Source organism: Staurois parvus, unplaced genomic scaffold (genome assembly GCF_062004578.1).
Source record: "Staurois parvus isolate SC_StPar_1 unplaced genomic scaffold, SC_StPar_1.0 ptg000469l, whole genome shotgun sequence".
In the NCBI taxonomy this organism is placed as follows: domain Eukaryota; kingdom Metazoa; phylum Chordata; class Amphibia; order Anura; family Ranidae; genus Staurois; species Staurois parvus.
Genome location: NW_028318265.1, coordinates 3,174,589 through 3,201,818, shown reverse-complemented (window position 1 = coordinate 3,201,818; position 27,230 = coordinate 3,174,589). Strand labels below are relative to the sequence as shown.

Here is a 27,230-nt window from a genome sequence, read left to right as displayed (position 1 = left end):
ACACTTTCATGCTCTGGATTTCAGTTCTTTCAAGCATGCAGGCTCATCATCACATGTAGACATTAGCTAGGGTAGGCTTCATGCAAATACAGTCTGCTTAAGCATGCCCACTCCTGCAGACTGACAACAACCCATCAAAGCATTATATTTGCCTAACTCCTCCTAAGATCCAGGCCCACTACTTGCATCAGGACTTAGGATTCCCGAGAGGGATAATGAAGCAGGGTGCAGCGATGTGTTCAGGAAGTTATGTACAGCACCCTGGCAGGCACTCTCACCAGCCATGGTCTGCCTGCATTGAATAAAGCACAGAAACCTAATGATGACATCAATGGGTCCAAAATAAGTCTGTAGTGAAAACAGATTAGCATTAAAAATTTCCTTAGCATGTTGATGAGGACAGAAGGAACCAGGGAAGGCATAATATACAGCAGCAGAAAAAAAAAAATCAGGTATACTACACTACTTTATCAGACAGGGCTGGGTTGTGTGAAAGAGCTGTGTACAGTGAAGAAAATAAGTATTTGACCCCCTGCTGATTTTGAATTTTTGCTCACTCAAAGAAATGATCAGTCTAAAAATCAAATGGTAGGTGTATTGTAACACTGAGAGACAGAATAGCAACAAAAAATTATGCTCCGATTTGCATGTTCATGAGGGGAAATAAGTAAATGATCCCCTATCACTCAGCAGGATTTCTGGCTACCAGGTGTCTTTCATACAGGTAAGCTGAGATTAGAAGCAGTCGCTTAAAGGGAGTGCTGCTAATTTTATTTTGTTACCTATATAAAAAAAAAAAGAAAAAAAAAAAAAAGAAAAAAAAAAGACACCTGTCCACAGGAGCAATCAAATAATCAGATTCCAAACTCTCCACCATGGCAAAGACCAAAGAGCTGTCCAAGGATGTCAGGGACAAGATTGTAGACCTACACAAGGCTGGACTGGGCTACCAAAGTATCGCCAAGCAGCTTGGTGAGAAGGTCACAACAGTTGATGCAATCATTCACAAATGGGAGAAACACAAAACAACTGTCAGTCTCCCTAGGTCTGGTGCACCATGCAAGATCTCACCTCGTGGAGTGTCAATGATCATGAGGACAGTGAGGAATCATCCCAGAATGACCCAAAACACACGGCCAAGGCAAAAATGGAGTGGCTCAAGAAGAAGCACATGAAGGCCTTGGAGTGGCCTAGCCAGTATTCAGACCTTAATCCGATTGAAAATCTGTGGAGGGAGCTGAAAGTTCGAGTTGCTAAACGTCAGCCATCAAACCTTAATGACTTGGAGAGGATCTGCCAAGAGGAGTGGGCCAAAATCCCATCCGGAGATGTGTGCAAACCTGGTGGCCAACTACAGGAAACGTCTGACCTCTGTGTTTGCCAACAAGGGATTTGCCACAAAGTACGAAGTCATGTTTTGTGAAGGGGATCAAATACTTATTTCCCCCATGAACATGCAAATCAGTGCATAATTTATTAGACATGCAATTCTTTTGAATTTTTTGTTGCTATTCTGTCTGTGTTACAATACACCTACCATTCGATTTTTAGACTGATCATTTCTTTGTGAGTGGGCAAACATCCAAAATCAGTAGGGGGTCAAATACTTATTTCCTTCACTGTACATCTCAGAATTACAAATCTTTTGGCAGATTTTAAAAAACGAAAAAAAGACAAAACAAAAAAAAAAACAAAAAACCACACAGTCCCCATATACCCATTTCCTAGTTCAGCTTTAAATTCATAAACAGCAAGGGTTTTGCCTGTAAATGTTACAGTATATCAGTATTCAACACACAGACACTAAAATTTAGAGTTCTCTCTTTATTTCGGATCAGTCAGAGAAATGTACAGGTGTAGATAGATTTCACAGTTCTGTTTTTCACCCTCCCAAGCGTCACCATCACACAGCCACGTTAGGAGAATTTCTGTCACTTATTGCCGAGCGTAGAACAATAAGTAAAGTGCTTTCAATCAGTAAAAATGATCCGATCTCATTAAATCTTTTGGTTAAGACGAGGCTCCTTGGTAAGTACTGACAACATAACAGATAATCTGACAAGTCAACAAGTTTGCAGGAAATGGGCTATGGAGAGGGCCAGGTAGAATCTGGCATCACCACAGCGGCTTATACAAAGCAGACCTGATGGTGTACAATCCATTCTAAAATTTACAAAGGTCATTTACACTGGCTGTGTATGTACAATATGCTACATGTGCCAGAACAATATACTTTACACAGGTCCTCTTTACAGAGTTGGCCTGATGGCCCATTATTGTACACAGCACACCCCTTCAGAAAAAAAAAAAATTCTTCTTATTTACATTTTTTGAAATAAAATTTGTGAAAGGAAAAAAAAAAAAAGGCAATGCCACCCCAACAATAAGTAAACAGATTTTGAAAAGTTAGGGAGGTAGCTCTTATCGGACAGCTCATTACAACAAAGCAAACATTTGTCACCAATAAGAAAACACATCATCTGTGACACTGGAGAACATCAATTTGCTTCAATGAAGCCAGGACTGGGGACTGCTGGGGACCGATAGATCCTAGATGCTGGTTGGGAATGCTGGGGGTTTTATTTGCACAAATTTCCCCGTCCTGTATGTCACAGAGCTACATAAGTCTGTCAGCCTTGTTAATGCAAAAAAATAAAAAATTTGGCCCAGTGCAATTCCGTTTATTTAGCAGTGTTCATATTCTGTCTACGGTACAGTAAAACGTACACACAAGCTGCACACCGAGTGATGTGAGGAGGACAGAGGTTCCAGCTTCCCGGTGTCAACGAGTACCAGACAATACAAGACTCACACAGTAGCCACACACACCCTGAATTAAGGGCACTGAAATACACTATATAGCCAAAAGTGTGTGAACCTCCTTTTAATGAATGAGTGCCAATGTTTCCTATTGAAGGTACTGTTAATACTACAGCATACAAAGACAATTGTGTGTTTCCAACCTTCATGCTATCAGCTGGGCAGTACAGCGGCATAGTGGTGAGCACTTCTGCCTTGCAGCACTGGGGTCTGCAGTTCAAACCCTGGCCAGGACAACAGCTGCATGGAGTTTGCATGTTCTCCCTATACTTAACTGTGTTTCCTCACACACTGCAAAGACATGCTGATAGGCTCCTGTCTAAAATTTGCCCTAGTATGCAAGTGAGACAGGGACCTTTGATTGTAAGCTCCCTATACACTATATAAATGCCTGCAATACCAGTCTTGGGAAGACCCTTTTCTGTTCCAGCATGATGATGCCCCTGAGCACAAGCCAGCTGCACAGAGACACTGTTTGACCAGTTTGGTGTAGAGGAACTCAAGTGGCCAGCACAGAGCTATGACCTCAATCTTACTGAACACTTTTAGATGAATTGGAACACCAATTGTAAGGCAGGTTTTCTCATCCAACATCAGTACCTGACCCCACAGATGGGCACAAATTCCCACAGACGCTCCAAAATCTCGTGGAAAGCCTCCTCAGAAGAGTGGAGACTGTTATAGCTGCAAGGGGGGGGGGGGGGGGGTCAACTCATCAATTTTTTCAGTAGAATGTCCAACACACTCATAGGTGTGATAGTAAGGGGTACACAGACTTTCAGCCATACAGTATAACTTGTGTGCGATTCAGCATGGACATTTTTGGTCTAGTCTGTGCACTCAATCAGCACCAACCATTTGCTCCCAAGATGTAGAAAGACAAGTGAGAAAAAAATCACCATAAAAATCCACACAGGTCTGCAGATAAGAGACATTACACAACAGAGCTCATACAATCCATAGCAATTACATCCAAGAACAGGTCAATTATAATAGCGTCTCACTAGGTTTCCTGCGACTATATTACATATATACATGTCAAGGCAATTTAGACACTCAGTTGCCCCCCCCCCACCAATTACCATCTATTTGCTACAAGGTGGAAGGAGGGGGGCAGAGCAGATGCAGGTCAGACACAAAATAGAGACTTTTGAATGTATAAGGTACACTGTAAAAAGGTGCTTTTCACAGACTGACCATGTCCATGTGGGCACTTCCATCTCTAAAGTGCGTCTAAAAACAAACAGCGGCCGAATCAAATATCGTGCCCGCTGGTGTCATGTAGAACACTATAATCTTTTGCTGGCTCATAGAAGCTACGAGGTACTAAATACTTCCAGTTACCAAGATAACATGTACCATCGAGCATCATTAGCGCAGATTCACATTGAAGTTTCATGTAGTGAGTACGCAGGGAGGCCAAGCCACCCCAAGAACAGTATCCAGTGAGGGGGACAGAGCAAACATGATGCACCACAGACAAGGTTATCAGAAAGTAAGATTCTGACATCAGCAATGTGAGGACAAAACCAAAAAAAAAAAAAAAAAATGGATTTTGGTTAAACGTAAACGATATACAACTGTATCAGAAGACAAAAATTGGAATCAACACTATAAATAACTTACATAAAATATTAAATAAAAAGCCTCTGGGTTGTTTGCTTACAAGTTAAATTTGATATTAAAGGCTTTATCTAAAAAGGCAATATAAGAATTTGGAGCAAGGCCTGGGACAACAGCCTGGTCCCAGGAGGGTCCTCGAAGTGCCATGTCGCGTGTAGCTTAATGAAGAACGCTCTCTCTGTATTCTCTTCACTCATTATTCAGGAAGGGTCAGCGCCATAACTTCTGATTTCATTTTAAAGTATTGGCTGAGTCGCACTATGGCGTATCTGGAAGAGGGACAACAGACAGGAGTAAATATCCAACACAGATCTCTAGAAGTCTTGCAAAGAAGTTATAACCTCCTTTGGTACACTGCAGCAGTATGTTGGGGAAGGAGGTTTACAATAACAACATTCACCTATAAATGTATCTAATGATATTGACACACTTCTAAAACAGATTTTACAAAGCTGCACTCTCTTTATAATATTATTACATCACAGAACACCCACCCCCTTATAATTCCAGTGTATAGTGGTGGGTAGTATGTAGTGGGTTCTTATTGAAAAGGTTCTCTATAAATGTATTTTCTGCAAGTACAGTCACCCACTCCAAAGAGCAACGCTTACCACAATGTTGGGGGCTGCGCCATCTGTTCTCATCTATTGCATAGTGGAACGTGGATCTGGTCATTAGTAACTTTAGTGTAACTCTAGGATTTTAATTATTCCTATTATGCTCCGCTAATGGTGCTAAATCTTCATTTACCCTTTCCACGCATCAGCACTGTCCCTGGCTTCTTCCATAGTTAAGCACCAGTGGTCCTCTGTCATTGTGACATTTCCTGTGAGCCCAGCCTGTAGTTTACACAACTCCTAAAGGGTGCAACATCACACAGGCAGAGTTCACAGTAGCTCAGGGCTGCACTTAACCACTTCCAGATCGGACCCTTTTACCCCCTTCCTGACCAGGGCAATTTTCAGCTTTTAGCGATATCACACTTTGAATGACAATTGCGTGGTCATGCAACACTGTACCCAAATGAATTTTTTACCATTTTTCTGAGACAGATAAGGCTTTATTTTGGTGGTATTTATTCACTACTGGGATTTGTATTTTTTTTGCTATGTAAATAAAATGTTCAAAAATTTTGAAAAAAAAGTTTTTTTATAAAATTTTGCAAATAAATAATATTTCATCATAAATCTTGGCCAAAATTTCGTTATCTTTTTAGTAAAAAAAACAAAAAAAAACAAAATTAGTTTATAAACAAATATAATTTTTAAACATTTTTTTTTTACATTTTTATTTATTTATTTTTTTTACATACTGTCACCTTAGCAGTAGTGTCACCATGGTGACACTGTACTGCTAAGGTGACAGTATGTAAAAAAAAAAACAAAAAAAAACAAAACAAAACACTGTACTACTTGGAGGGTGATGATTCTTTTTTTTTTTTTTTTTTACACCGATTGCTTTTACACCCATATAGGATGTAAAATCAATCATTTCTCTTTCTCTCTGTGCATTCTTGCACTCATTGAGAAGTACTGAGTGAGCTGTGATTGGTCACAGCTTGTCACATGGTACAAGGCTTTTGTGAATAGCCTTGTACCATGTGACCTCTGTGATCATTCACAGATTTCACACGTAGTAAGCAATGATGTCACAAGTGACATCTTGCTTACTACTTTGCATGTGATCACTGATTGGCCAATCAGTGATCACGTGATCGGGAGTTCGTACAGAGGTCCCGTCCGACGATCGGTGTTTCACTGTGTCCGGAGGACACAGCGGGCACCGGATCGCGGTGCTGAGCGCTCCCAGGGAGCGCGCACAAGCAGGGTGCGGGGAGGCCGTTTATAAACGGCCACCCAACCCTGCAGTGCCACCGTCCGGCCGTTTATATGCAACGGCCGGTCGGGAAGTGGTTAAAGAAAAGATATGTAAATACTAATGAGGAGTGGGAGCAACCTGGAGGTGTGCCTTAACTGTTTGATAAACAGCCCCAAAACAGTTCAGATCCTTAATCCCCGTACACACATGGAGAATATTGGATGAATGATTGTCTTTTTTTTTTGTATGCTAGTCTCATATCGAAAGTGAAGAGGTTACTACGGTTCCGAAAAGTCTTGTACGACAGAATAAAAACTTAAAAAGGGAGGTAATGTATTGTAGAACAAAAACTGTACTAACTGTAATAAATGAAAATTGTAAATCTGGTATCAAATGAGAAACATTTTCATGCTTGTCCCATTGAATAATTTCAGATGAAAGCAGTTGTGTGCGAACGATCAGCTTATTGTACGATTGCTTGGAAAGTGGTATTTTTCGTACAATTTTCTGATCGTGTGTACCAGGATTTAGTTTCTAGACATCTGAATAAAATATATTATATACAGAGCAGTGTGACTGGTAAAGATGACGCACATGCCATCCCATATACCACAGCAATTCAGGGGTAGGGAGGGGGATGTCAATTTGTTGGCAGCTAACCAATGAAATATTTCGGCAGGGGAGCTGGGCCATCTCAGGCCTGGTTGCCAGGTACTAGGAGGTTAATGACAACCAGTTTGGCATTCCATAACCAAGACTGCTCCCACATCAAAGGCAAGGGATTCTGCTGGAGGGTGGGGAGCAGAGGAAGTTACTATATACAGTTGTGTTCAAAATAATAGCAGTGTGTTGAAAAAAGTGAATAAAGCTCAAAATCCTTCTAATAGCTTTTATTTCCATACACACAAATGCACTGGGAACACTACACATTCTATTCCAAATCAAAACAAAGAAAAATATATCAAATTTGTGTTGTTCCTCTAAAAAAAAAAAAAAAAATTGAAGAAAAGTGAATATTAGACTGTTCAAAAAAAAAATAGCAGTTTGCATTCTTCTTTACAAACTCAAACATTCACTATATAAACTGAAAAACGTTTGAAGATTTTGCTTTCCTTTGAATCACTTAATATTTAGTTGTATAAGCACTGTTTCTGAGAACTGCTGTACATCTGTGTTGCATGGAGTCAACCAACTTCTGGCACCTGTGAACAGGTATTCCAGCCCAGGATGATTGGACTACATTCCACAGTTCTCCATTTCTTGGTTTTGCCTCAGAAACTGCATTTTTGATGTCACCCCACAAGTTTTCTATTGGATTAAGATCCGGGGATTGGGCAGGGCACTCCATAACGTCAATCTTGTTGGTCTGGAGCCAAGATGTTGCACGTTTACTGGTGTGTTTGGGGTCGTTGTCTTGTTGGAACACCCATTTCAAGGGCATTTCCTCTTCAGCATAAGGCAGCATGACCTCTTCAAGTATTCTGATGTATTCAAACTGATCCATGATCCCTGGTATGCGATAAATAGGCCCAACACCGTAGTATGAGAAACATCCCCATATCATGATGCTTGCACCGCCATGCTTCACTGTCTTCACAGTGTACTGTGGCTTGAATTCAGTGTTTGGGGGTCGTCTGACAAACTGTCTCCGGCCACTAGACCCAAAAAGAACAATCTTACTTTCATCCGTCCACAAAATGTTGCTCCATTTCTCTTTAGGCCAGTCAATGTGCTCTTTGGCAAATTGTAACCTCTTCAGCACGTCTTTTTTTCAACAGTGGGACTTTGCGGGGGGCTTCTTGCAGATAGCTTGGCTTCACATAGGCGTCTTCTAATTGTAACAGTACTCACAGGTAACTTTACACCACCTTTGATCTTCCTGGAGCTGATTGTTGCCATTTTGGCTATTCTTCTATCCATTCGAATGGTAGTTTTTCACTTTCTTCCACATCTTTCAGGTTTTGGTTGCCATTTTAAAACATTTGCGATCATTTTAGCTGAGCAGCCTATCATTTTTTGCACTTCTTTATACGTTTTCCCCTCTCCAATCAACTTTTTAATCAAGGTACGCTGTTGTTCTGAACAATGTCTGGAACGACCAATTTTCCTCAGAATTTCAGAGAGAAATGCACTGTAACCAGCATGTACAACATTTGCTGCCTTCCTTCCTTAAATAAGGGCAATAATTGCCACCTGTATTTCAAAGAATGAATGACCTCACTAATAGAACTCCACACTGCTATTATTTTGAACATGCCCCTTTCAATTAGTGATTCAATTACACAGAATCAGCAGCATGCATGCAACAGTAGGAAAAAAATAAAATTTTATATATAATGAATAGTCATTTAATATAAAATGAAAACAGCACAGGGGAACCTGGAAATCACTTACCCCAAAAAGTCAAAGTCAATTCTGGAATATTTAGCTTGAATCAAAGCCCAGAGACCCCAGAAAAAGTGCGAGGCCTTCAGAAAAGAAAGTAGGATATCAATAAGAACTCACAAAATTGACATGTTACAATTAAACAACATCACATGTTATAGGCTTATACTGTATTATACAGAAACTGAACTTGTGAAAAAGTCCACATTACGCGGTCATCATCATTTGTAAATTTGATAGAGGCTATTAAAGTGCATCTAAATACCATTTCTTTTGTCTGTTTTGGATAAAATAGGGAATAATTAGAAGCGGTCAGGATTTTATAAAGTCCCAGTTAGGAAAGGACTCATAAATCCAAAAACGGCTGTTAAAACTGAACTCCATACTTCACTTCCATCTTGCACAGGTATACAGTCTGACTGTTCCAGGACCCATTTTTGTATTCATTGAATTTAATTTTTTTTTTCAGTCACGGAGGCTCAGCACTACATGTGGGTTGTTTGCATGCAAATGAAGCCTGCCTAAGAACATCCCACTCCTCAAAACGGATATCCACCCATCAATGCATTTGCATACCACCTTCCAAGATCCCGCCCACTGCTTCCATTAGGCCTGAAGGCCTTGAGAGAAGTACTGCAGGAGGGTGCTGTAAGGTTTTCAGGAAGATACAGCATCTGACAACCCCTCCCACCAGTCTGATCTGCCTGCATTGCATTGGGAAGTACAGAGACCCAGTTATGTCACAGGGTCTAAAATAAGGCATGCCATAGAGACAGGTTTTATGTAAAAAAATAAATAAAAATCATTAGCATGTTCATGGGGCTGAGGGAGGAACCAGGGAAAGCATCTGGCTTGTCAAGTCCAGTAATTGTTCCACACTATGGTTACATGACAAGCACCTGACCAGCTGCCGGTATGCAGTGCCAAGTTTACATTAGACTTTAAAGGCTGCAGCCATTTGAAGAGTCTCAATAATTGATAAATCTTTTGAGACTTACCAGAGCAAACTGATTGACTTGTACATAGAGAACCTCCACTTCTTTCTCAGAGACATCTCCGGAAAAGCCCTTGAATTCTTTGTAGGCCTCCAGATAAGACCGTAACCACTGGAGCTGCAAGGCCCGATCCGGGTACAGGTTGTAATCAACCTCGTTTACACCTGTGGATGAGACTGGGAGTGTCATTACTAAATCAAAATTATAAAAAACGGAAAACATGAGGGATTTGTGCAGAATAGCTCTTCCTACCTGCAAACTCATTGAAATGATTGCCAATATCATAGGCCTGGTAATTGTATCCAGCATACTCATAGTCAATGAACTGTACATCACCTAGAATAGAGATTGGGAATATTACACCTTGGGGGACACAAACTCTCCTTTCACGAAGTTCAGACCCAAAAGTACCCGACACACACTGGAACTGGAACTGTGAATTTTACACATCCTAAGGGGGGGGGGGGGCACCTATAGCCAGAAAAATTTCCATAAGGTTCCATCAATTATAAATGTTCAATAATCACATGTTCTGAAACGCCTGTGAAACACCTGCTTTCCACTAGGAGAAATGACACAACTTAGACACAAGGAACCTTGTACCTCTGATGCTGCCAGGTCATGGAAGCCAATAAACAGTTAAGCAATGCCCATGAATGACATGATCAAAAAACACAATCCCTTTTATCCTTGAATATTTACTTTTCCAAATCAATATAACAAATACTATTCAATGACATTTCAAAACAATAAAAGTTTGAGAACTGCCATATGTTGGCATCTCAGTGTAGCTTGTACTGGCCACTAGAAGATTTACAGTGACGAGATACAAGTGATTTAAAGTGTTGTAGTGCCCATAGCTCCCCCTGCCAGAGTTCTACTCACCAGTCCCAATCCAGCAAGATATCAGCTGTGTACTTTTACAGTGCCACACAGATGCTTGTCAACGTCTTTACTGCTTTACACTCTCCTGGAGTATGAACTCTCCAAAGGATTGAGTAGATTGCTCAACCTGGGTGAGTGTGCCCGCTATGGAAAATTTAGACAAGGGTGTGCAATGTAGTGTAATCAAGATGAAGAGCCAATTCTCCCAAAATACGGGACAACCTAGTATTTGGCTGGCAGAGAGGGTGAGGACACTACAACCCAAGCAGTATTCCGTAGACAATTTCATATGCTCCATGTAGTCATAATATACTAGTATGTGTAACTCTAAGCACACATCACTTGCAGTACTAAAATATTTCTAGCTGGGGGGGCAAGATCTTTGCTGGCATACTTGTGAAGAATTCTCAGTTATCTGTACTTTAACCAGTAAGCACAAAGACATTAAGACTCATAACCAGTGCTGTAATTGCCAAATGAAAGAAGTAGTATGTATGCAGAATGATCAGTGGAAATGGCTCTGGGGAATATGACACTCACTGCCACACCCATGAGGACAAGTGCATTCTGGGACTTCTGTCTGGCTACTGAACCCTTGTCTAAATGGTCTGTTTAGAGTAAAATTCACAGTTCAGCCCAGAACAGATGATGCATTTACAGTTTCCTAGTATCTTACACAATATGTCATTTAACATATTGCTGTGTAGCTTAGCATATAACATTTTTTGAAGAAAAATAAATTGGTGTGCTGAGTTAAAGATGAAGGTTACAAACAAAAAAATAAATAAATTAAAAAAAAAAAAAAAACACATAAAAAGATCTAAGAAGATACTGATGAGGCCGTTACCAGGATGCGTTCACTCCCATGTGGCAGGCACGAGTGAACATGTGATCGACAAACCTCCAGTCACTGCGTTTAAGAAGCATGGAGAACGCCGCCACAGGGCAGCGGGCAATGGCAAACCTAATCTGCGGCAGATGAAGAGAATTTGGCACTCACATTTCACAACACAAAACTTTCACGGTTAAAAGTTCGATCTTTACCCCTTCTTTCCAATAGTTTTAAAGTGGAATTCTAAGCATGTAATTAACTATGGTTTAGGACCTTTTAAATTCATGCAATGTTCTATATTATTGGTATAGTAAGTGAGTAGCAGAATTATAGCATAAATAAAAAATACTTTGGGAATAGCGTCCTATGAAATGTGCCACCTTTTTTTTAAATGCAATATTATACGCGAACCTGCCCCTTCGTCAAGGAGATAAACTAGAAGTCACTGGAAAAGATGCAGAGCTCCAGGTGGCCGCTCTTATTTGACACAGCTGGGTGTGTAACAGTGGGTCTCCTCGCTAGCTGCTGTGGCTCCTCCTGCATCACTGGCCATAGATGGAAGGGCTGAGAAAAACAAAAACAAAAAAAACAAAAAAAAACAAAAACCACCACGCACACACACACCCACGATTCCTCCATCCACGCAAACATGGCAGACAGAGAATCTTCACCAGTGAGACATTGTATTCTGACAGTGGGACTCATCCAATCGGCTATAGCTGTTCTGTTTGACAGAAGTCAATAGTTACATCAGCTTCTGTTGAGTGGGAGCAGTCACATGTGGATCAAAATTCTGCCGGTACAGCAATTTTAATCCATCTATGGCCATCTTTAAAAAGCACAGTAGTGACATAGGGGTTTGAGGGAGGAACCACATCAGCCATCAGGGAGGACATGTGACACACCTGGAAATGTTGACTAGTAGTTGCACTAGGAGCTTTGCAAAAGACTGAAGGTGCAACACACTGCTGCCAGAGAGGCAAGTATTCCTCTTCTGTTGCAGGCCACTTTCAGTTTTATTTCTTTGAGGAAGAGACTGGGTAACTTTAAAGTAGATGGCAATTTTTTTTTTTTCACCAGAAAATCACACAATGGGCCCTTAGACAAAGTATCGTAATGAGAGTATCAAAATACCAAAACTTTGCAGAAAAATACTGGATTTTATGCTTTTTTGATGCTGTCACCTGACCACTAAGCCTTTAAACCTTCTATGTGGCCAGTGCGTGGGGAATAAATATAAACTGATAGAACAGCAGCAAGACCTCTGCTCCTGCAAATATCTATACTAAGGCTAAGAGGAATTGAGTTGTTCATGCTGGCCAGCACTCAATGTTTTTGGCTTTTCATCCAGTGAACTAGGAAGAATAAACGCGTAATATTTGGATAAAGAAAATACAGCTAGTATCATTGAACATGCACTGTGTTTACAGCAAGTTGTATTTTATACTGGCCTGGAGATTCACTTTAATGTTACAGGGGTGAAAAAAGGCTTAATATAGGCTTCTCTCACACCTCTGCCAACACAATATCCAGAAGAACCTTATTACGAATTATGATATTATCTAAGATGCATACTGTCTCTCCTGCCGACATATTCTGCTTTGTCCAGAGTTTTGTATTTAGCTACATAAAATTTTTTTACACAACTTTTTTTTTTTTTATTAAAAATTGACATTCTGCAGTTCTAAAGCAAGTAACAGAGTAAAGACTTGTATTTTAACAACTTGGACTTGTATAAGTTAAAGTTAAAATATAGGCCTGTAGGCTTAATTCTGTGGCAACATCTACAAGAGGCTATGAGGTATATATTTATATTTGAATGCTGACATTGGCATACTTGTTTTATGGAAATTAACTCACAACATGTCTTTGTCTTAGCAGACAGGAGACTTATAAGTCATAATGTCAGTGTTATATGAAGGGACTTGGGATGAGATACCCAGGGAACATATAGTATGGGTCTGCGGCTGCTCTGGATTAGTTAAAGGATTATTTTCACATATTAAACACATCTTGAAGCTGAACGTTAAAGTTAATAATGTAACTAAATACTAGAAATTCATGTTATTGTACACATTTTAAAAGGTTTGTTTTTTGTGAACATTGCCATAGATCTCACATTTGTTTAATTTAATATCCACTATTTATTTGAATATGTAGCATAGACAATTATTTCAAAGCAAACATTTCTGTACACACTTACGACACGGAATAGAGAAAAAAAAAATCCACTTTAAAACCAAGGGAGTTTCTGCCCTGGACCAAGGAACGACCGTATAAATTATTCTGTAACATACATGTAATAAACGGATATTGCTTTATTAATACAGGCCACTGTACAGTGCCTACAACACTTCCTTTAAACTACTTTTACATAAACAGTGCTTTCCATAAAGTCTGATCCTAATAATCTGTCAGCTGTCAAAGTAACACATTAGAGGTCCCACCCACAAGATAAGTCATGTTCATCATAGTAGTGACTAAACACTTTTTATTGCAACAAATAATGTACCTTCTGCTAGAGATGTCCAAGAATATCAGAATTCACCACAGATTTCAGTTCTCTTAAATAACCTATTTACAGAGTTTGTGAACACACAGTGATCCCTTTGTAATCTGTTCCATCAGCTGTTTGAAACATACTTCTTTCCATCCAACCAACCAACCAAAGCGCATAAACAGACTAAACCATACTGTTAGCTATTGACTGTAAACAAAGCCAAAATGTTCATATTCCTATGTCCTGATCTCCATTTCTCACACCTCTCCCTGGCCCTTGACATATGTTGTGCGACTGTCACTGGAAAGACAAGTGTGACTGATTGGTTAGCTGTGATTGACAGCCTGGCCTCAACCTCTCAAAGCTGTGTACGTGACAAGATGGCAACATCCAACGGGTGGGGGATGGGGGTACAGTTTATATTCTGGGGGGACACAAGCATTGGGGAAGAGCGCTTAGATTATGGACCAGTAAGTTCTATATAAACTAGATTGCTAATAATAGGCAGTGGCATCTGTAAACACGTGCTAAGGAAAGAGTTGTTTTTAATCTGGAATGGAAAATAATCTATTAAAATGTACAGAAGGAGCACAGCTTTTCTGTTTACTTCAGATGGCTGTCCCGGAACCACTATCCAGTTAACAAATCAGCATTGGAAGGTTTCAGCAGACGGATATTTAGTTTTGAAGTTGTCTGTAATGAGAGAAATATGAAGGCTACCACGGTTGACCTCCCTATGAAAATGCAAATTGCCCGATAAGGTCTGTCTTCAATGTTCACTGACCCAGCATCAGAGAAGGCAAAACTCCTAATCTGCATTTTAATTAACATTTAAGCCATTGGATCCTTATAACAAGGCAAGTGGCAGTTTTACAAATTGCAGATTTCATGTTTATTTCAGAGGGTATTCCCCTTAAAAAGGACTACTAAAGCCTCAGATAAAAAAAAAAAAAAAAAACAGTCTAGGAAACATGCTATTTGATCTGTTTACAAGTACAGCCACCAGCTTCTATGTGCACCAAGCAAGATGCTTTAAATAAGTTCCCTTGGAGGAAAAAGTAGAAACGTGTCTTTATCTAGTGTTGTTAGGGGCAGGCAACATTATCACATTAGCATGTAGTCCTCCCCTGGGTGTGCAAATGAAAGGGTGGTTACAACAGGGCTCTACAGGAACTTACAAGCCACTAAAAAGTTGGGCTAACAATCAGAAAACTGGGTGAAACCGGCAACATTGTAAACAGGAAAAAGCAGATTATGTTTTTTTTTTTTAATAAATCAAAAAGGAAACATGAAAAATACTAGCGTGACTTGGAGACTAAAAGTTGATGCATTAGGCCTGTGACAGGTTCACTTCAATTAGGTATGCCAAGGGGCACTAAACGTCCGATGGTGAATTCCAATGTCCTTATTAACAGCAGAAGCTACATTACTTATAAACCCTCACAAATGTCAATATTCTTCCCGTATGTATGGTAAAGAGCCTAGCTACATGGCAGCCACAAGATAAATAACATGCACACACAGGACCCCCGTATACATTCTAACCAGCAAGGCTCAGAAAGAAATCCTTCTTAAAAAAAATCTGGGAGGTGGATTTTACCTCCCACAAGGACTTCAATTTATTAAAATGGGCACCTCAATTCTTTAGATGATCTTCAGTGCCATCATCCCCAAAAGCACATTTTGAGTAGCGACTACCTGGGTGTGCTCCTAGCTCACCTACTTCCATATTTCACACCTTTCTTATTGCTCAGTCAGCCTGACAGTTGCATCTGGAGCCAATAAGATGGCATGGAGGGCATGAGGCAAACCATTAAAGCACCCTGGAGCCTGTCATTTGCACCATGTGTGTTCTGGGTTTCCAAATCAGATCATTTAAAGACTGTCACTAAGAGGAAGAAGGACAAACTTCTACAAGTATCAAGAGCAGGAACCTAGATGAACACATACCTGCAGCAGCCTCCTAAGCTTTCCTGTTAAGGCTGACGTTTAGCTACTGAAGCTGTGACTCATACTAATGGACCAATAAGAATGTGTGGGGCAGGGTTTGATCCGACACTACTTGACTGTCAGAACAGCCCAGAATTAGGGCATGACAGGAACGTTTCACAAGATGCAGCAGATAAGTGCAGACATGTCCTTTATGTACAGGTTACTCAGTTTTGCAGTTTTTACTCCTTCCTTCACCCCAGTGACAAGGTCTCTTTAAAGAAGAAGTCTCACCATAATTTCCAAATCGTTGTGGAATTCCCCAGAGGACCAAGTAGGATAAAGAGTGGTCCCACTCTGATCCAGGGCTACATTGTGGGGAAAAAAAAAAAAAAAAAAAAAGCAAAAGCGCGTTTTTCTGTTTTTTTTCTGATCCAGCCAGGATCAACAAACAGGACCACAAATCACTCTGTACAGGGACACTCCTAACACCGCTCATTGCTGCCAAAAATCATTTGTGTATGTCTTCCCCTATGAACACTTCCCCTCCTGTGGCGAAACATGGTACTCATCTCCAGAGCGCCGGCTACCAGAGATGGCCACTCACACCAGTTGAGCAGCATGGTCCAACAGTGTTGGGGGGGGGGGAAAGGGGCTTCTTGTTTACTATGCTAGCTCAGCAACCAGAGCACAAAACGAACAGGACCAAGTTTTACATTCACTTGGTTTCCAAGGGGGATTGATTCCATAACAGTTTGGAAATGACAACACTTCGGTTTTAAATACACAAGTATAGGAGTACACAATATCCACCAAGGATTAGGAACGATTTTGGAAGCAAATCAAAGTCCTGGAGTACATATCGGCATCAAAAAGATGCCTTCTATAAATGAAGTACAGTAGAACAATGAAGGAATTCATCACACAGAGCCTTGTTTGGTTAGAATGCCTTAAAGAAAAAATAAAAATAAAAAAAATATATAATCACAGATACCACTATGGCTCATCATCCCACATGGATTATACATTGGTGCCATTTAGTGGCCTGAACCAATCTACTAGCTGCGATATAAATGAAGCACAGTCTGTAGTTGGATTTTGGAGCAGGCCACAAAACAGAAGCCACATATGGATAAATCTCACAAAGTAAAAGGAGATTGCAGTCTGAAAGTGGTTAATGAAGGCTTAAGAGGGCCCATTAGTACAGAAGAGTGACATATGGATTAAAGAAAGAATAACCTTCTCCACAAGGACCTTTCGGGTAAGAAAAAACGGTCACTAAAATAATAACACTATTCACAGCAGGAAATTTTCCCTACTTACCAAAGGAAACAGAAGTAGGAGAAACAAGGAAAGGTATGTGTGAGTGTAGCTAAAGATTCTGACAGCTGCTGAGATGTACTTACTGCTTCTCAGTACCTACCTCTCTTTTCATTGTAGATTATGTTTTTGCACAGTAGGTCATTGTGACACAGAACTACCGGAGAACCCAAACTGGACAGTACATCCTTCATCCAAGCCATTTCCTGCTGCAGGACCTGCCGGTTTGGAACGTCACGAACAAACCTACAAAGTTTTTAAAAAAAAAGGAAGAAGAAAGAAGAAGATGGATGAATACACTTTTTGTTTCACGAGAATACACCCTGCTTTTGGCTTCATTTTTTATTTTGCAGTACGTGTGTGAAATATTATGTTCTATGGTACAGAACAGTGTGTCAGTGGGGGCTGGGGAGGAAAAAGTTGTATGAGGAGAGAATGTAAAGTGAGCAGAGATTATATAATTTATGGGCTGGGGGTACGTTCCTATGATAGGTGAGAAGGAAGAAAAAAAAAAAAAAAAAAAAAACACCACACAAACAAAAGCAAGTTATGTTGGGTATTGTGATGGGGAAGGGAGGAAGAGTGGTGCCAGGATGCCCTTTCAAAAGATAAGAGCTTTATAGAATGGTTAGACTCTCAGATTGGAATGAGGTGGAGGCATATTGAATCCATGGGGCACACATGACAGAAAATTTGTCATCTGTATACAAGAGTATGCTAGGACGCTTTTTATCACTTAGGAAAGAGTCTATGCGTAATTTAGCTTCTGTGAATAATGTACTGCTTTTAATATGCTCTAACAATTGTTTGTATGGCTGCCAAGAGAACAGTGGAAGCTTGTATGTAATAAGTTTGTACTGGGATCTGTTAAGGATGGGGGGGGGGGGGGGTTAAGGAGAAAAAGAGCAAGCCATGGGTCTTTTCAAAGTTGAGTATTAAAAAAGGTTTGTAGGCATTTGACTTTTGTCCAGAAACTGCTCAGCGTAGCACACATCCCCTACATATGCACGAGATCTGTAAATACATTGCATCCTGTAAAGTTTGCTTTTTAACATTAAAAGAGAAAGTGGTGCCAAGGATTGCTGGAGAATTGTATATTGGTGAGGAGGTGAACATAATACAGATACTATCACATGGAGCTCAATTCACCAAGAGAAAACAAAAACAAACCTGCTGCCATAATGTATATTTACAGTAATGAGAGTTGAAAACACCAAATAAAAACAAAAAACAAAAAAAAACACAAACATGTACGTTGACTGCAAAGGAAACAGTGTGGAAAATACTCAGCATTAGAGCTAAAAGTGCTTACTGCTGAGATCAATAGTGGAAGATATGTGCTTTATTAAACAGATTACCTTTCATTAATGATAGAGTCTTCAAACTCAGTCGGGATAAGAGCGAAGTACTTCCTCAGTTTAAACCATAAGTTGGATTTTGGAATCCAGCCATTGTGTGCATGAATGGCGTGGATCTTGGCTAGCTGTCGAGCTATAAGTCTGAAAAATTAAAAAGAAACAAAAAATTAACAGATCTTTATCTAAAAAGTCACTTAATTTTACTTAAAGTGGTTTAAGGGCTGAAGGTTTTTTTACCTGCATGCATAGAATGCATGCAGGTAGAAAACTTTCAGCATGCAACTCCCCCCACAGCCCCCTTAATACTTACCCAAGGTCAATCACAATCTAGCGGTGTGCACGAGAGTGGCTGCTCTCCCAGGTCTCTGCCTTCTCATTGGTTGAAAAAGCAGCAGGAGCCATTGGTTCTTGCTGCGGTCAATCAAAACCAGTAAGAAAGGAGCAGCGCCGAGCCCTGTGCTGTATGTCTTATGGACACACAGAGCGGGGGCTCGGGAGTGAGCACACGCACAAGTGCCCTCAGAGCAAGCGGCTGGTTATGGGGGCATTCAGAGAAGAGCAGGAGCCAAGAGGGCCAGTGGGGGACCCAAGAAGAAGAGGGTCAGGGCTGCTCTGTGCAAAACCATTGGACAGAGCAGGTAAGCATGTTTAAAAAAAAAAAAATAATGTAATATTAAAAAAGGTAAATCCATTTTAAAGACTAACCGCTATCATAGATTCTTCACCAAAAAAAACCAAACACATAAAAAAAAAAACCAAACAAACATTTTTTAATAGGACACCCCACAGACTGGGTCTCAGCGGATAATCTCAAGATCACGGTCTTATTCCAATTACTCCAATTTATAACTGTGCTGCAATACCTGCGCTGTGCAGTGATCACCAGTGCTTTAAACCGCGGCATTACAAGACACCAGAATCTTCTTAGGAGCTCATTTTCCTGCGTAAGCATTGGCTGTATTACATGTAAAGGTTTAATTCTGTCACCTTCAGGAAGACGCCACGCACACATCAGGCAGGGAAATGAACAAGAAGGAATAGCTGGATGTTCTAGTGTCACAGACCAAGGTATGCAGGCCTATGTTCTTCTAGAGACTAGTGTGAGTAAACAAGTTGCTGCACAGAGCAGATGGGGCAGGATATGAGAATCATTCAGCTGAATTTGCACACATGCATGCTTTTTTCTGTGCACACAATTGACAAGTGATCCCATCCAGTATGTGACTGTATCCGCACGCAATGTTTGCATTGACAAATAACACTTAGGCAGAATATACACACCCTGTATCCATGGAAATTTACTGACGATTATAAACAAAAAAAAAACCCACCACACTATCAAGTTTGTCAGCAATGAGTGATTGGAATTAAAGTTTATTTAAACCCAAACAAAGAACCTCTTATTTTGGTACCGTTTGATCTTTTAACCCCTTTCCTGCCTTTTAAGAAACCGTAATACTGGAGACATGCTTGTCATACAATGCTGTCAGAAGGACAAAAAGCGGCACATAAAGTTGGCTTATTCTATTTACAAAGCAATGTACACAGGGCAGAAAAGACATCCAATCAGAAATTAACAGTAAGGCAAAGTTCACACTAGCTTTGCTACCAGGCGTTAGACAGGCTTTTGGGAAGAGTCTTTAATGCTCCTTAAAATGCCTATGAAAATTCTACACATGGCAGCACACATTGCTGTTCACACTGAAGCGTTAGCATTGCGGCAAAATGGACACTTCATGTCCAGTCAGGAGGAGTTGAAGCCTCCCATTCAAGATTCAAGTTCTGCCAGGCGTTTGTGAGGCGTTTTTGGATACCATTAAACTTCATTATAGGGGTTTGTGGTGCAGTTTTAACGCTTGGCAAACGCCTCAAAAATGCACATAAGACATTTGGGGAGCGTTTGAGGAGCATTACAAATGCTTTCCAAATGCCTGTTTAACGTCTGTCAAATGCTATAGAGGCATGCGGCAAGAGTTAGAAATTAGTCAAGTGTGAACAAGCCTTTACAGCAGGGCAGGATGATAATGAACCAATAAATACATTCTAGTACTGTCACCATTTGTTGAGAGGTATATGAGCTTCCAGGTCATGTGATCAATGTGACTGGCTGTCACAGTCATAGCGTGATCAGGAGCCCATACTACTGGCCTTCAATTGTTACCATGTAACTGAGAACCGACAGTAACAGCACATAAAACACTCTCTTGTGCTGCCACATATATGCATACAGCTGGCATGAAGAGGATAAATATAATATAGAAGGTTTTGCCAGATCTATTTGACAAGTGTAAATAAAAAAAAAAAAATCATGTTGATCCTGCCAGACGTTTTGTAACTTCTGTGCTCTGTCTGTGCTGCACGCTTACCAGTTAAATGGTTTCCAGCTGTGTGGACTACAAAACACCACCCCCTATGTTATGGAGAAAAGGGAGTAAGGGAAGTGTTCTGCAGCCCTGTCCTGGGACAACAATGATGCTCCTCCATAGATACAGTACAGTGGGAGAATACTGTAATTCTGGGACAAGTGTATTACTGGCAGGATCACATGGGAAAGGAAAGGGAAAAAGCAAAACAGAAAACTAATGCAGCCACCACATCCAAGGATTGGTAAGCTGAAATAGATTCAATTTTGAATCGGACACAGGAATAAAAATGTAAACATGTACCTGAAAATGCTAGGATTACAGACATGTTCCGGATCCAAGGCAGCCCCCTGCATGAACTGATAGCAGAGTCCGTTGTTAAAGGTGCAGTATAGTCGGGGAGCACAACCATGAGACTGCAGTACACGAAAGCTTTTCAACTCCTCATCGCGGTCCACAAGCAGCTCAGTTTTATTCCCATAGATCCTCACCAGGACTACGTCGTCCATTTTATCGCCAACATAGCAACCAATTAGTTTGTTGGTTATGCCATCAGTAAACACCTGTAAAACAAAAAACGCAGGTTCAATTCAAGGCCAATGTCGAAAATGTTCTCCACTACATGTAAAGCTATAATATATACTTAAAAATATGAATATTTTATCAGATAACTAAGTCTGAACTCCAGGCAAATATGCAGATGAAGCATAAATGGGGGTGTTTTTTCCTGCCAAAAGATTTGTATTTATGTCCATCCATTCTTTGGAGTTAAACAGTCCTGCCACACACCTGCCCCCCCAGCCTGTCAAGACATGATGCACTGACAAGTCAACTCAGTCACTCTGCTCTCCTCTTATCAGAATGCTCCTTGTTAGGTTTTACAGACTGCATCACAACTATTTGGCTCCTTGTGCTCCTCCAGTCTGAGCTCTGCTGGCACTGCAAGAGGTTGATACCAGGTTGCCAAAAATGATCTGAGCCATGGGTGGCCCTTCAACTGAGCCAGGAAGAAAGTGATTGGCTGAACCAACCAAATGCAGTCGCTGTTCAGCAGTGCTATTGTATTTAGGCAGCTGCAACAGCTGCCTGAATACAATAGCTGGTCAATGGATTTGCACTCGGTCAGCCTGAGCCTTGCATGACTAGTCTTAAGCTGGGTGGCTCTGTCAGCACCATCCAGCTGGACGTCAAAGGAACCGGGTGGAAAACGGTCAACCAGAAAAGGCTTGCATTGGATGGTAACACTGGCTGGCAGAATACAATAGCCGCACCAGTATATTCGTCTATCCGCGCTGCTTAGCATGAATGGAGGAATCTGATTGTTTTCGTTCAGCCAGCAGGGTGAATATGAAAAAAAAATTAAATCTATATATTAATGGCGGCAGTATTCTTTCTGACGTGGAAATCATCTGGCTCATAATGGTGTCTATGGCCAATAGCCCCAAAATCATGCATGGGAAGAGTGCAAAATGCCCACACAACTGCAGATCATGATACCGAAGATGACCTCTCAGTAGCAAGGGAGATAAGAGTGGAACAGCCATGAGGCAGCCTTACATATCAGATGGGGAGGGAAAACCAGTGTGGCCCTAGAACTGTGGAAATGATGCCAAAGAGAAAAACAGGTAAATTGCTAATTTTAAAGGAATACGTATCTCTGTGGATAATCTGCATGTGTGGGAAACTTAAAAAGAAATGCAAGCGCTGTACATGCTATAAAAAGGTAATTATTTATAGAAAGGGAGTGATGCTACTCTACAGGTTTGTACATATTGTAGTGATTGCCGCAAGCAATCTTCAACATTATCTACATATCGGAAATCCTATTTTCAGAATGTGATGACATGGTGTCTGCCTAAAAGTAGAAAAAAAAAAAAAAAGAAAGAGCCCGGAGTGCATTTTTGTTTTATTTTTTATCCTGTACTCATACCCGATTGCAGAGAAAATGTACAGCAGCAGTCAGCTCGTAATAAACCTGACCACATCTAGTTTCTGCTTCCACTTCTGCTCTTCTATAGACGTGGTCACTCTCTGTTACATGTGTACTTCTAAGGTAACAATCACACATCTGAGGGGCAGACGACCTGCACTCAGTTTCACAACAGGTCCCTGTAACCTACACGGCTGGTGCCTGTGTTTAACCCAAAAAGGTTTTTTCCCACTTCATGGCCAAGCCATTTTTTGCTAAAAACGGCATTGTGCTACTTTAACTGGTAATTGCGCGGCCCTGCAACACTGTACTCAAACAAAAATGTATTTTTTTTTTCCCACACAAATTGAGCCATTTCATTTTTTGCAATAAACAAAAAAAAAAAACCAAGAAAAAAGGTCCTGGTCAGCAGGTCCCGGCCATGAATCGTGATTGTGCACAGCCAATAAACAGGTCCCAGCCATGAATCAAAGTTGTTTCTGGAAGATTTTTTTCATTGCAGAAGAGTTTGGCGGTGCAGGCAGCAGGAGAGGTAGCTTCACAAAGGGCCTTTATTACATGCTTAAAAAATAGCATCAGGGTCACTTTAGGGTGCATTCACACCTGCAAATGGACCATGCTCACGATTAGATGTGGACCACACGATTAGCTGCCCCAATCAAACCAGTGGAAGACTCCCATAGCTAATCGTGGGAACCCCCATTTGCATGTAATTGCTCATGCAGACTGACTGGGGTTTATTTACTAAAGCTAGAGAGTGCAAAATCAGACTCACTTCTGCATAGAAACCAATCAGCTTCCAGGTTTCATTGCCAAAGCTTCATTGAACAAGCTGAGGTTAGAAGCGGATTGGTTTCTATGCAGAAGGGAGTCTGATTTTGGACTCTCCAGCTTTAGTAAATAAACCCCACTGTGTCCAGGGCCGATCACTCGCATGTGATCGCTGCATGAGCAATTACATGTAAGTGATTAGCTACTGGAGCCAGCAGCCTCTCATTGCTTTCATTGGGGCGTCCTCTTGAAGACTATCGTGGGAACCTCCGCTGTGTTTCTCACATCTAATCGCAGGCAGGGTACACTTGCAATGCTACCCCTGAAGTGGTTGTAAACCACAGACATAAAATTTGAACAAAGCATATCCATCTATAGTGTGTACTTGCCTCAGTTAAGAGCACTATGGTTCAATTCACTAAAGTTTACCGCATGAGATATGAAGGTCACATGACTTATTTTTCAGAAATCTCGCATGAGATAATAGAACAGTCAATTGATCAAAGTAAAATATCGAATGTGAGGTGAAAAACACATTATCACCTGGCGTTTACTGATGGTATTTTAGAAATGTACAAAACAATTAGAGGAGCTCTGCACTGGCCAGAAAGTGAAAAGTATACAATGTATGTGAAAATGTTCTCCTCTGAGCTCATGTATGAAAATAAATTGTGACATTTCATCAGAGGGAGATCATGTTGTAAATGAAAGCACACTAGAATGTTTTCATAGTTTCACATAATTGCTGTCTGCCTTCTGGTGCTTGTTCTTTCATCATTTTCTTTTTGCAGACTAACAGAAATAAAGCAAAACATTTGATAAATAACGCATTTTTTTTGTGAACTGACACCAAAAAAAAAAAAAAAAAAGAAAAAAAAAAAATGGTGACGGGAGGGAGCTCCAGCACACTGACAGCCTCAGCTGTTCCTGTTTGGAGGGGGGGGGGGGTATCTCTTTCCTCCAATCAGCTCTCACTGAGCTCTGCAGAGTGTAACTTGAGCTCTTCTTTTTTGGAACTCTCAAACAAACTGTATAAATTCTGAACTTTGAACGAATGTAGAGAAGACTGCTGATAAACCTATTTAGGAGGATTGGTTTCATCTCTGTGCATCACCTGAGGCTAGTCACTCACTGAGTATATGGAAGGGTTTACTCAATTGCACCCAGAGGTGTTTGTCTTAGTTTTTCACACAGTGGAAAAGGGACAGAAGCTCTGTTGAGGTTGTTATGATTAGGGCTGAAACAACTAATCAACATAATTGATTATGAAAATAATTGTAAGCTATTTTCATAATCAATTAGTTGATCAGCCGGTTAGTTGGCCTGCATACAGAACACATTATTTGTTTACATATCAGAAAATACAGTGCGGCACAAATCCAGCTCAGTACACTGTTCATACAGGTCAGTATACACAGTGCAGCACACATACAGCACAGTACACAGTTCACTTGTGAATGTGTCAGGAACAATGCCTTGTGGAACATGTAATTCTGGGCAGAAGGAAGTGTTATTCTCAAGGCAGAATTTTTTTTTGTAATCTTGCTATAGAGGCTATACTATACTTTGCGACTTGCTATAGGGGCCTTGTGAAAGCAGGAGCAGCCAAAAGCCGGTGGCGAACCCCAGAAGAGGAGAACCAGGGCTGCTCTGTGCAAAACCATTGCACCATGAAGGTAAGTATGACAAGTCTGTAGTAAAAGAAAAAAAAAAAAAAAAAAAAAGAAGGTTTACAATCACAGGATGCGCGCTCTCAGCACATATGTTCTTTTTTAATAGAACGCAAATGTGTGGCCACTCAGCGTCTAGGCCCAGACACCGGGAGGCCACACATTTGCATTTGGCCGGCATGAAGAGGTTAACCACAAGCCTACAGAGCACTTATACCCCCTTCCTTCCCAGGCCAATTTCCAGCTTTCAGCACTGTTGCACTTTGAGTGACAATTGCGCGGTCATGCAACACTGTACCCATATGACATTTTTACCATTTTTTTGTGACAGAGCTTTATGTTGGTGGTATTTAATCACCTCTGGGTTGTTAATTTTTTCTTAAACAAACCAAAAACCACTGAAAATTTTGAAAAACATTTTTTCTTAGTTTTTGTTATAAAATTGTGTAAATAAGTGATTTTTCTCCTTCACTGGATGTGCGCTAATGAGGCTGCAGTGATGGGCACTGAAAGGCTGCACTGATACATGGCACTGACAGGCAGCACTGAAAGGCAGCACAGACAGGCACTGATATGTGGCATTGATGTGGCACTGATGAGCACTGACAGGTGGCACTGCTGGGGCTACACTGATCATCAGGGGACACTGATCATCAGTCACCTGATGATCAGTGTACATGTCCCCTCCGCGGAAAGCCGATTACCGGCTCTCATCTCTTCATGAGCGGTCAGCGTGACAGCTCGAGAGGAGAGAAATGCCCATAACCGGCATTTCCCTGTTCACATGTGATCAGCTGTGATTGGACACAGCTGATCACATGACCGAGCCGACATCTTTGGCTCTTTCCATGATCGGTGATCTGCTGTGTCCGAGGGACACAGTGCACCGCCGATCACCGCGCTGCACGCTGCCTGAGCAGCGTATGCGTGGTGAAAATGGGAGGACGTCATATGACGTCCTCCAAGAACGAGAGAACCACCTTGCGTCCATCATATTACTATATGGCGGGTGGGAGGTGGTTAAGGGCTCTGTGCAGGGAAGGTCAGCATGTGAACCCAGGGAGACTGGAGGCAATATAAGGCATTACAATTACATATAAAGTAAAAGTTTACGAGTATTGTGCATTAGATGTAAAATTATTCTTTCCATACAAAAAAGTGTCCACCTTTAGTACTACTTTAATATAAAAGATTTAGATCCCCTTCCATCCTTCATATAGCTTCATGTCTGACTCACAGTTAAAATACCCTGTATATCCTACCCAAGGGTACATATAATGTATGATATAAAAGTATGTATTATTTTCACTGTTTTACAGTATAAATTAACCCCTTAATGTAGTGATTATCTGTTTTTGTACTATAAAGGGTTAATTGTTTTAACTGGTGAAAAAGCAAAAAAAAAAAAAAAGGCATATTGCTGCTACTAAATGTCTTATGCTGGCTATACACATATACATTTTCTGAGTATATTCATACAAAAACTTTGTACTTTCGATGAATGGATGAATGTAGTTCAAAAATTGCACTTATTTCTGAGCAAAAACCCACATATACGGTCCTAAAATTTGTTTGATCGAGAATCGATTTCTATTCGGCGTCTTTGAATTTTTCCATTGCTGTGGTCGAAAACAAATGTCAATTTGACCCCACTAATAATTAGAAAATCAAATGAACGTTATTAAAACAAACAATTTTGAAGAAAATGTGTATGGCCATCTTAAGTGACAGCAGGTGCAGGTCTTTTGTATCAAGCTACCTGCCTATGACAAGGGAGTCTGTAATGCATATTATATTACAGACCTGACTGAAATCTGCAAAACAGTGTGTAAAGAAAAAAAAAACAAAAAACATTTAAAAAGACCTCAAATAAACATTTTGATCTGAGTCTGATGATATGTGCCATATTCAACCTCTAATAGTATATATACTATATCTCTTCTGTCTGTAATTCTGAGAGTGGATTAGATAATTTATTCCAACCATATAGCTGGTTATTCTTGAATATCTACCGTATATACAGTGGTAAAT

At 40.6% G+C, this 27,230-nt stretch overlaps 1 protein-coding gene across 1 annotated transcript in view; it reads right to left on the bottom strand.

Annotated features, from left to right (window-relative positions):
- Positions 1 to 1,809: 1,809 nt before the first annotated feature.
- Positions 1,810 to 27,230, bottom strand: part of ETNK1 (ethanolamine kinase 1) — a 44,625-nt gene continuing 19,204 nt past the window's right edge. Inside the window, exons 2-8 of the mRNA XM_089689155.1 lie at positions 21,132 to 21,391; positions 18,466 to 18,606; positions 17,211 to 17,353; positions 9,894 to 9,977; positions 9,645 to 9,805; positions 8,656 to 8,729; positions 1,810 to 4,712 (exon numbers count right to left, since the gene is read on the bottom strand). Of these exons, the coding sequence (XP_089545281.1) occupies positions 4,640 to 4,712; positions 8,656 to 8,729; positions 9,645 to 9,805; positions 9,894 to 9,977; positions 17,211 to 17,353; positions 18,466 to 18,606; positions 21,132 to 21,391 (936 nt within the window). The 3' untranslated portion in view covers positions 1,810 to 4,639. The remainder of the gene's footprint in view (positions 4,713 to 8,655; positions 8,730 to 9,644; positions 9,806 to 9,893; positions 9,978 to 17,210; positions 17,354 to 18,465; positions 18,607 to 21,131; positions 21,392 to 27,230) is intronic.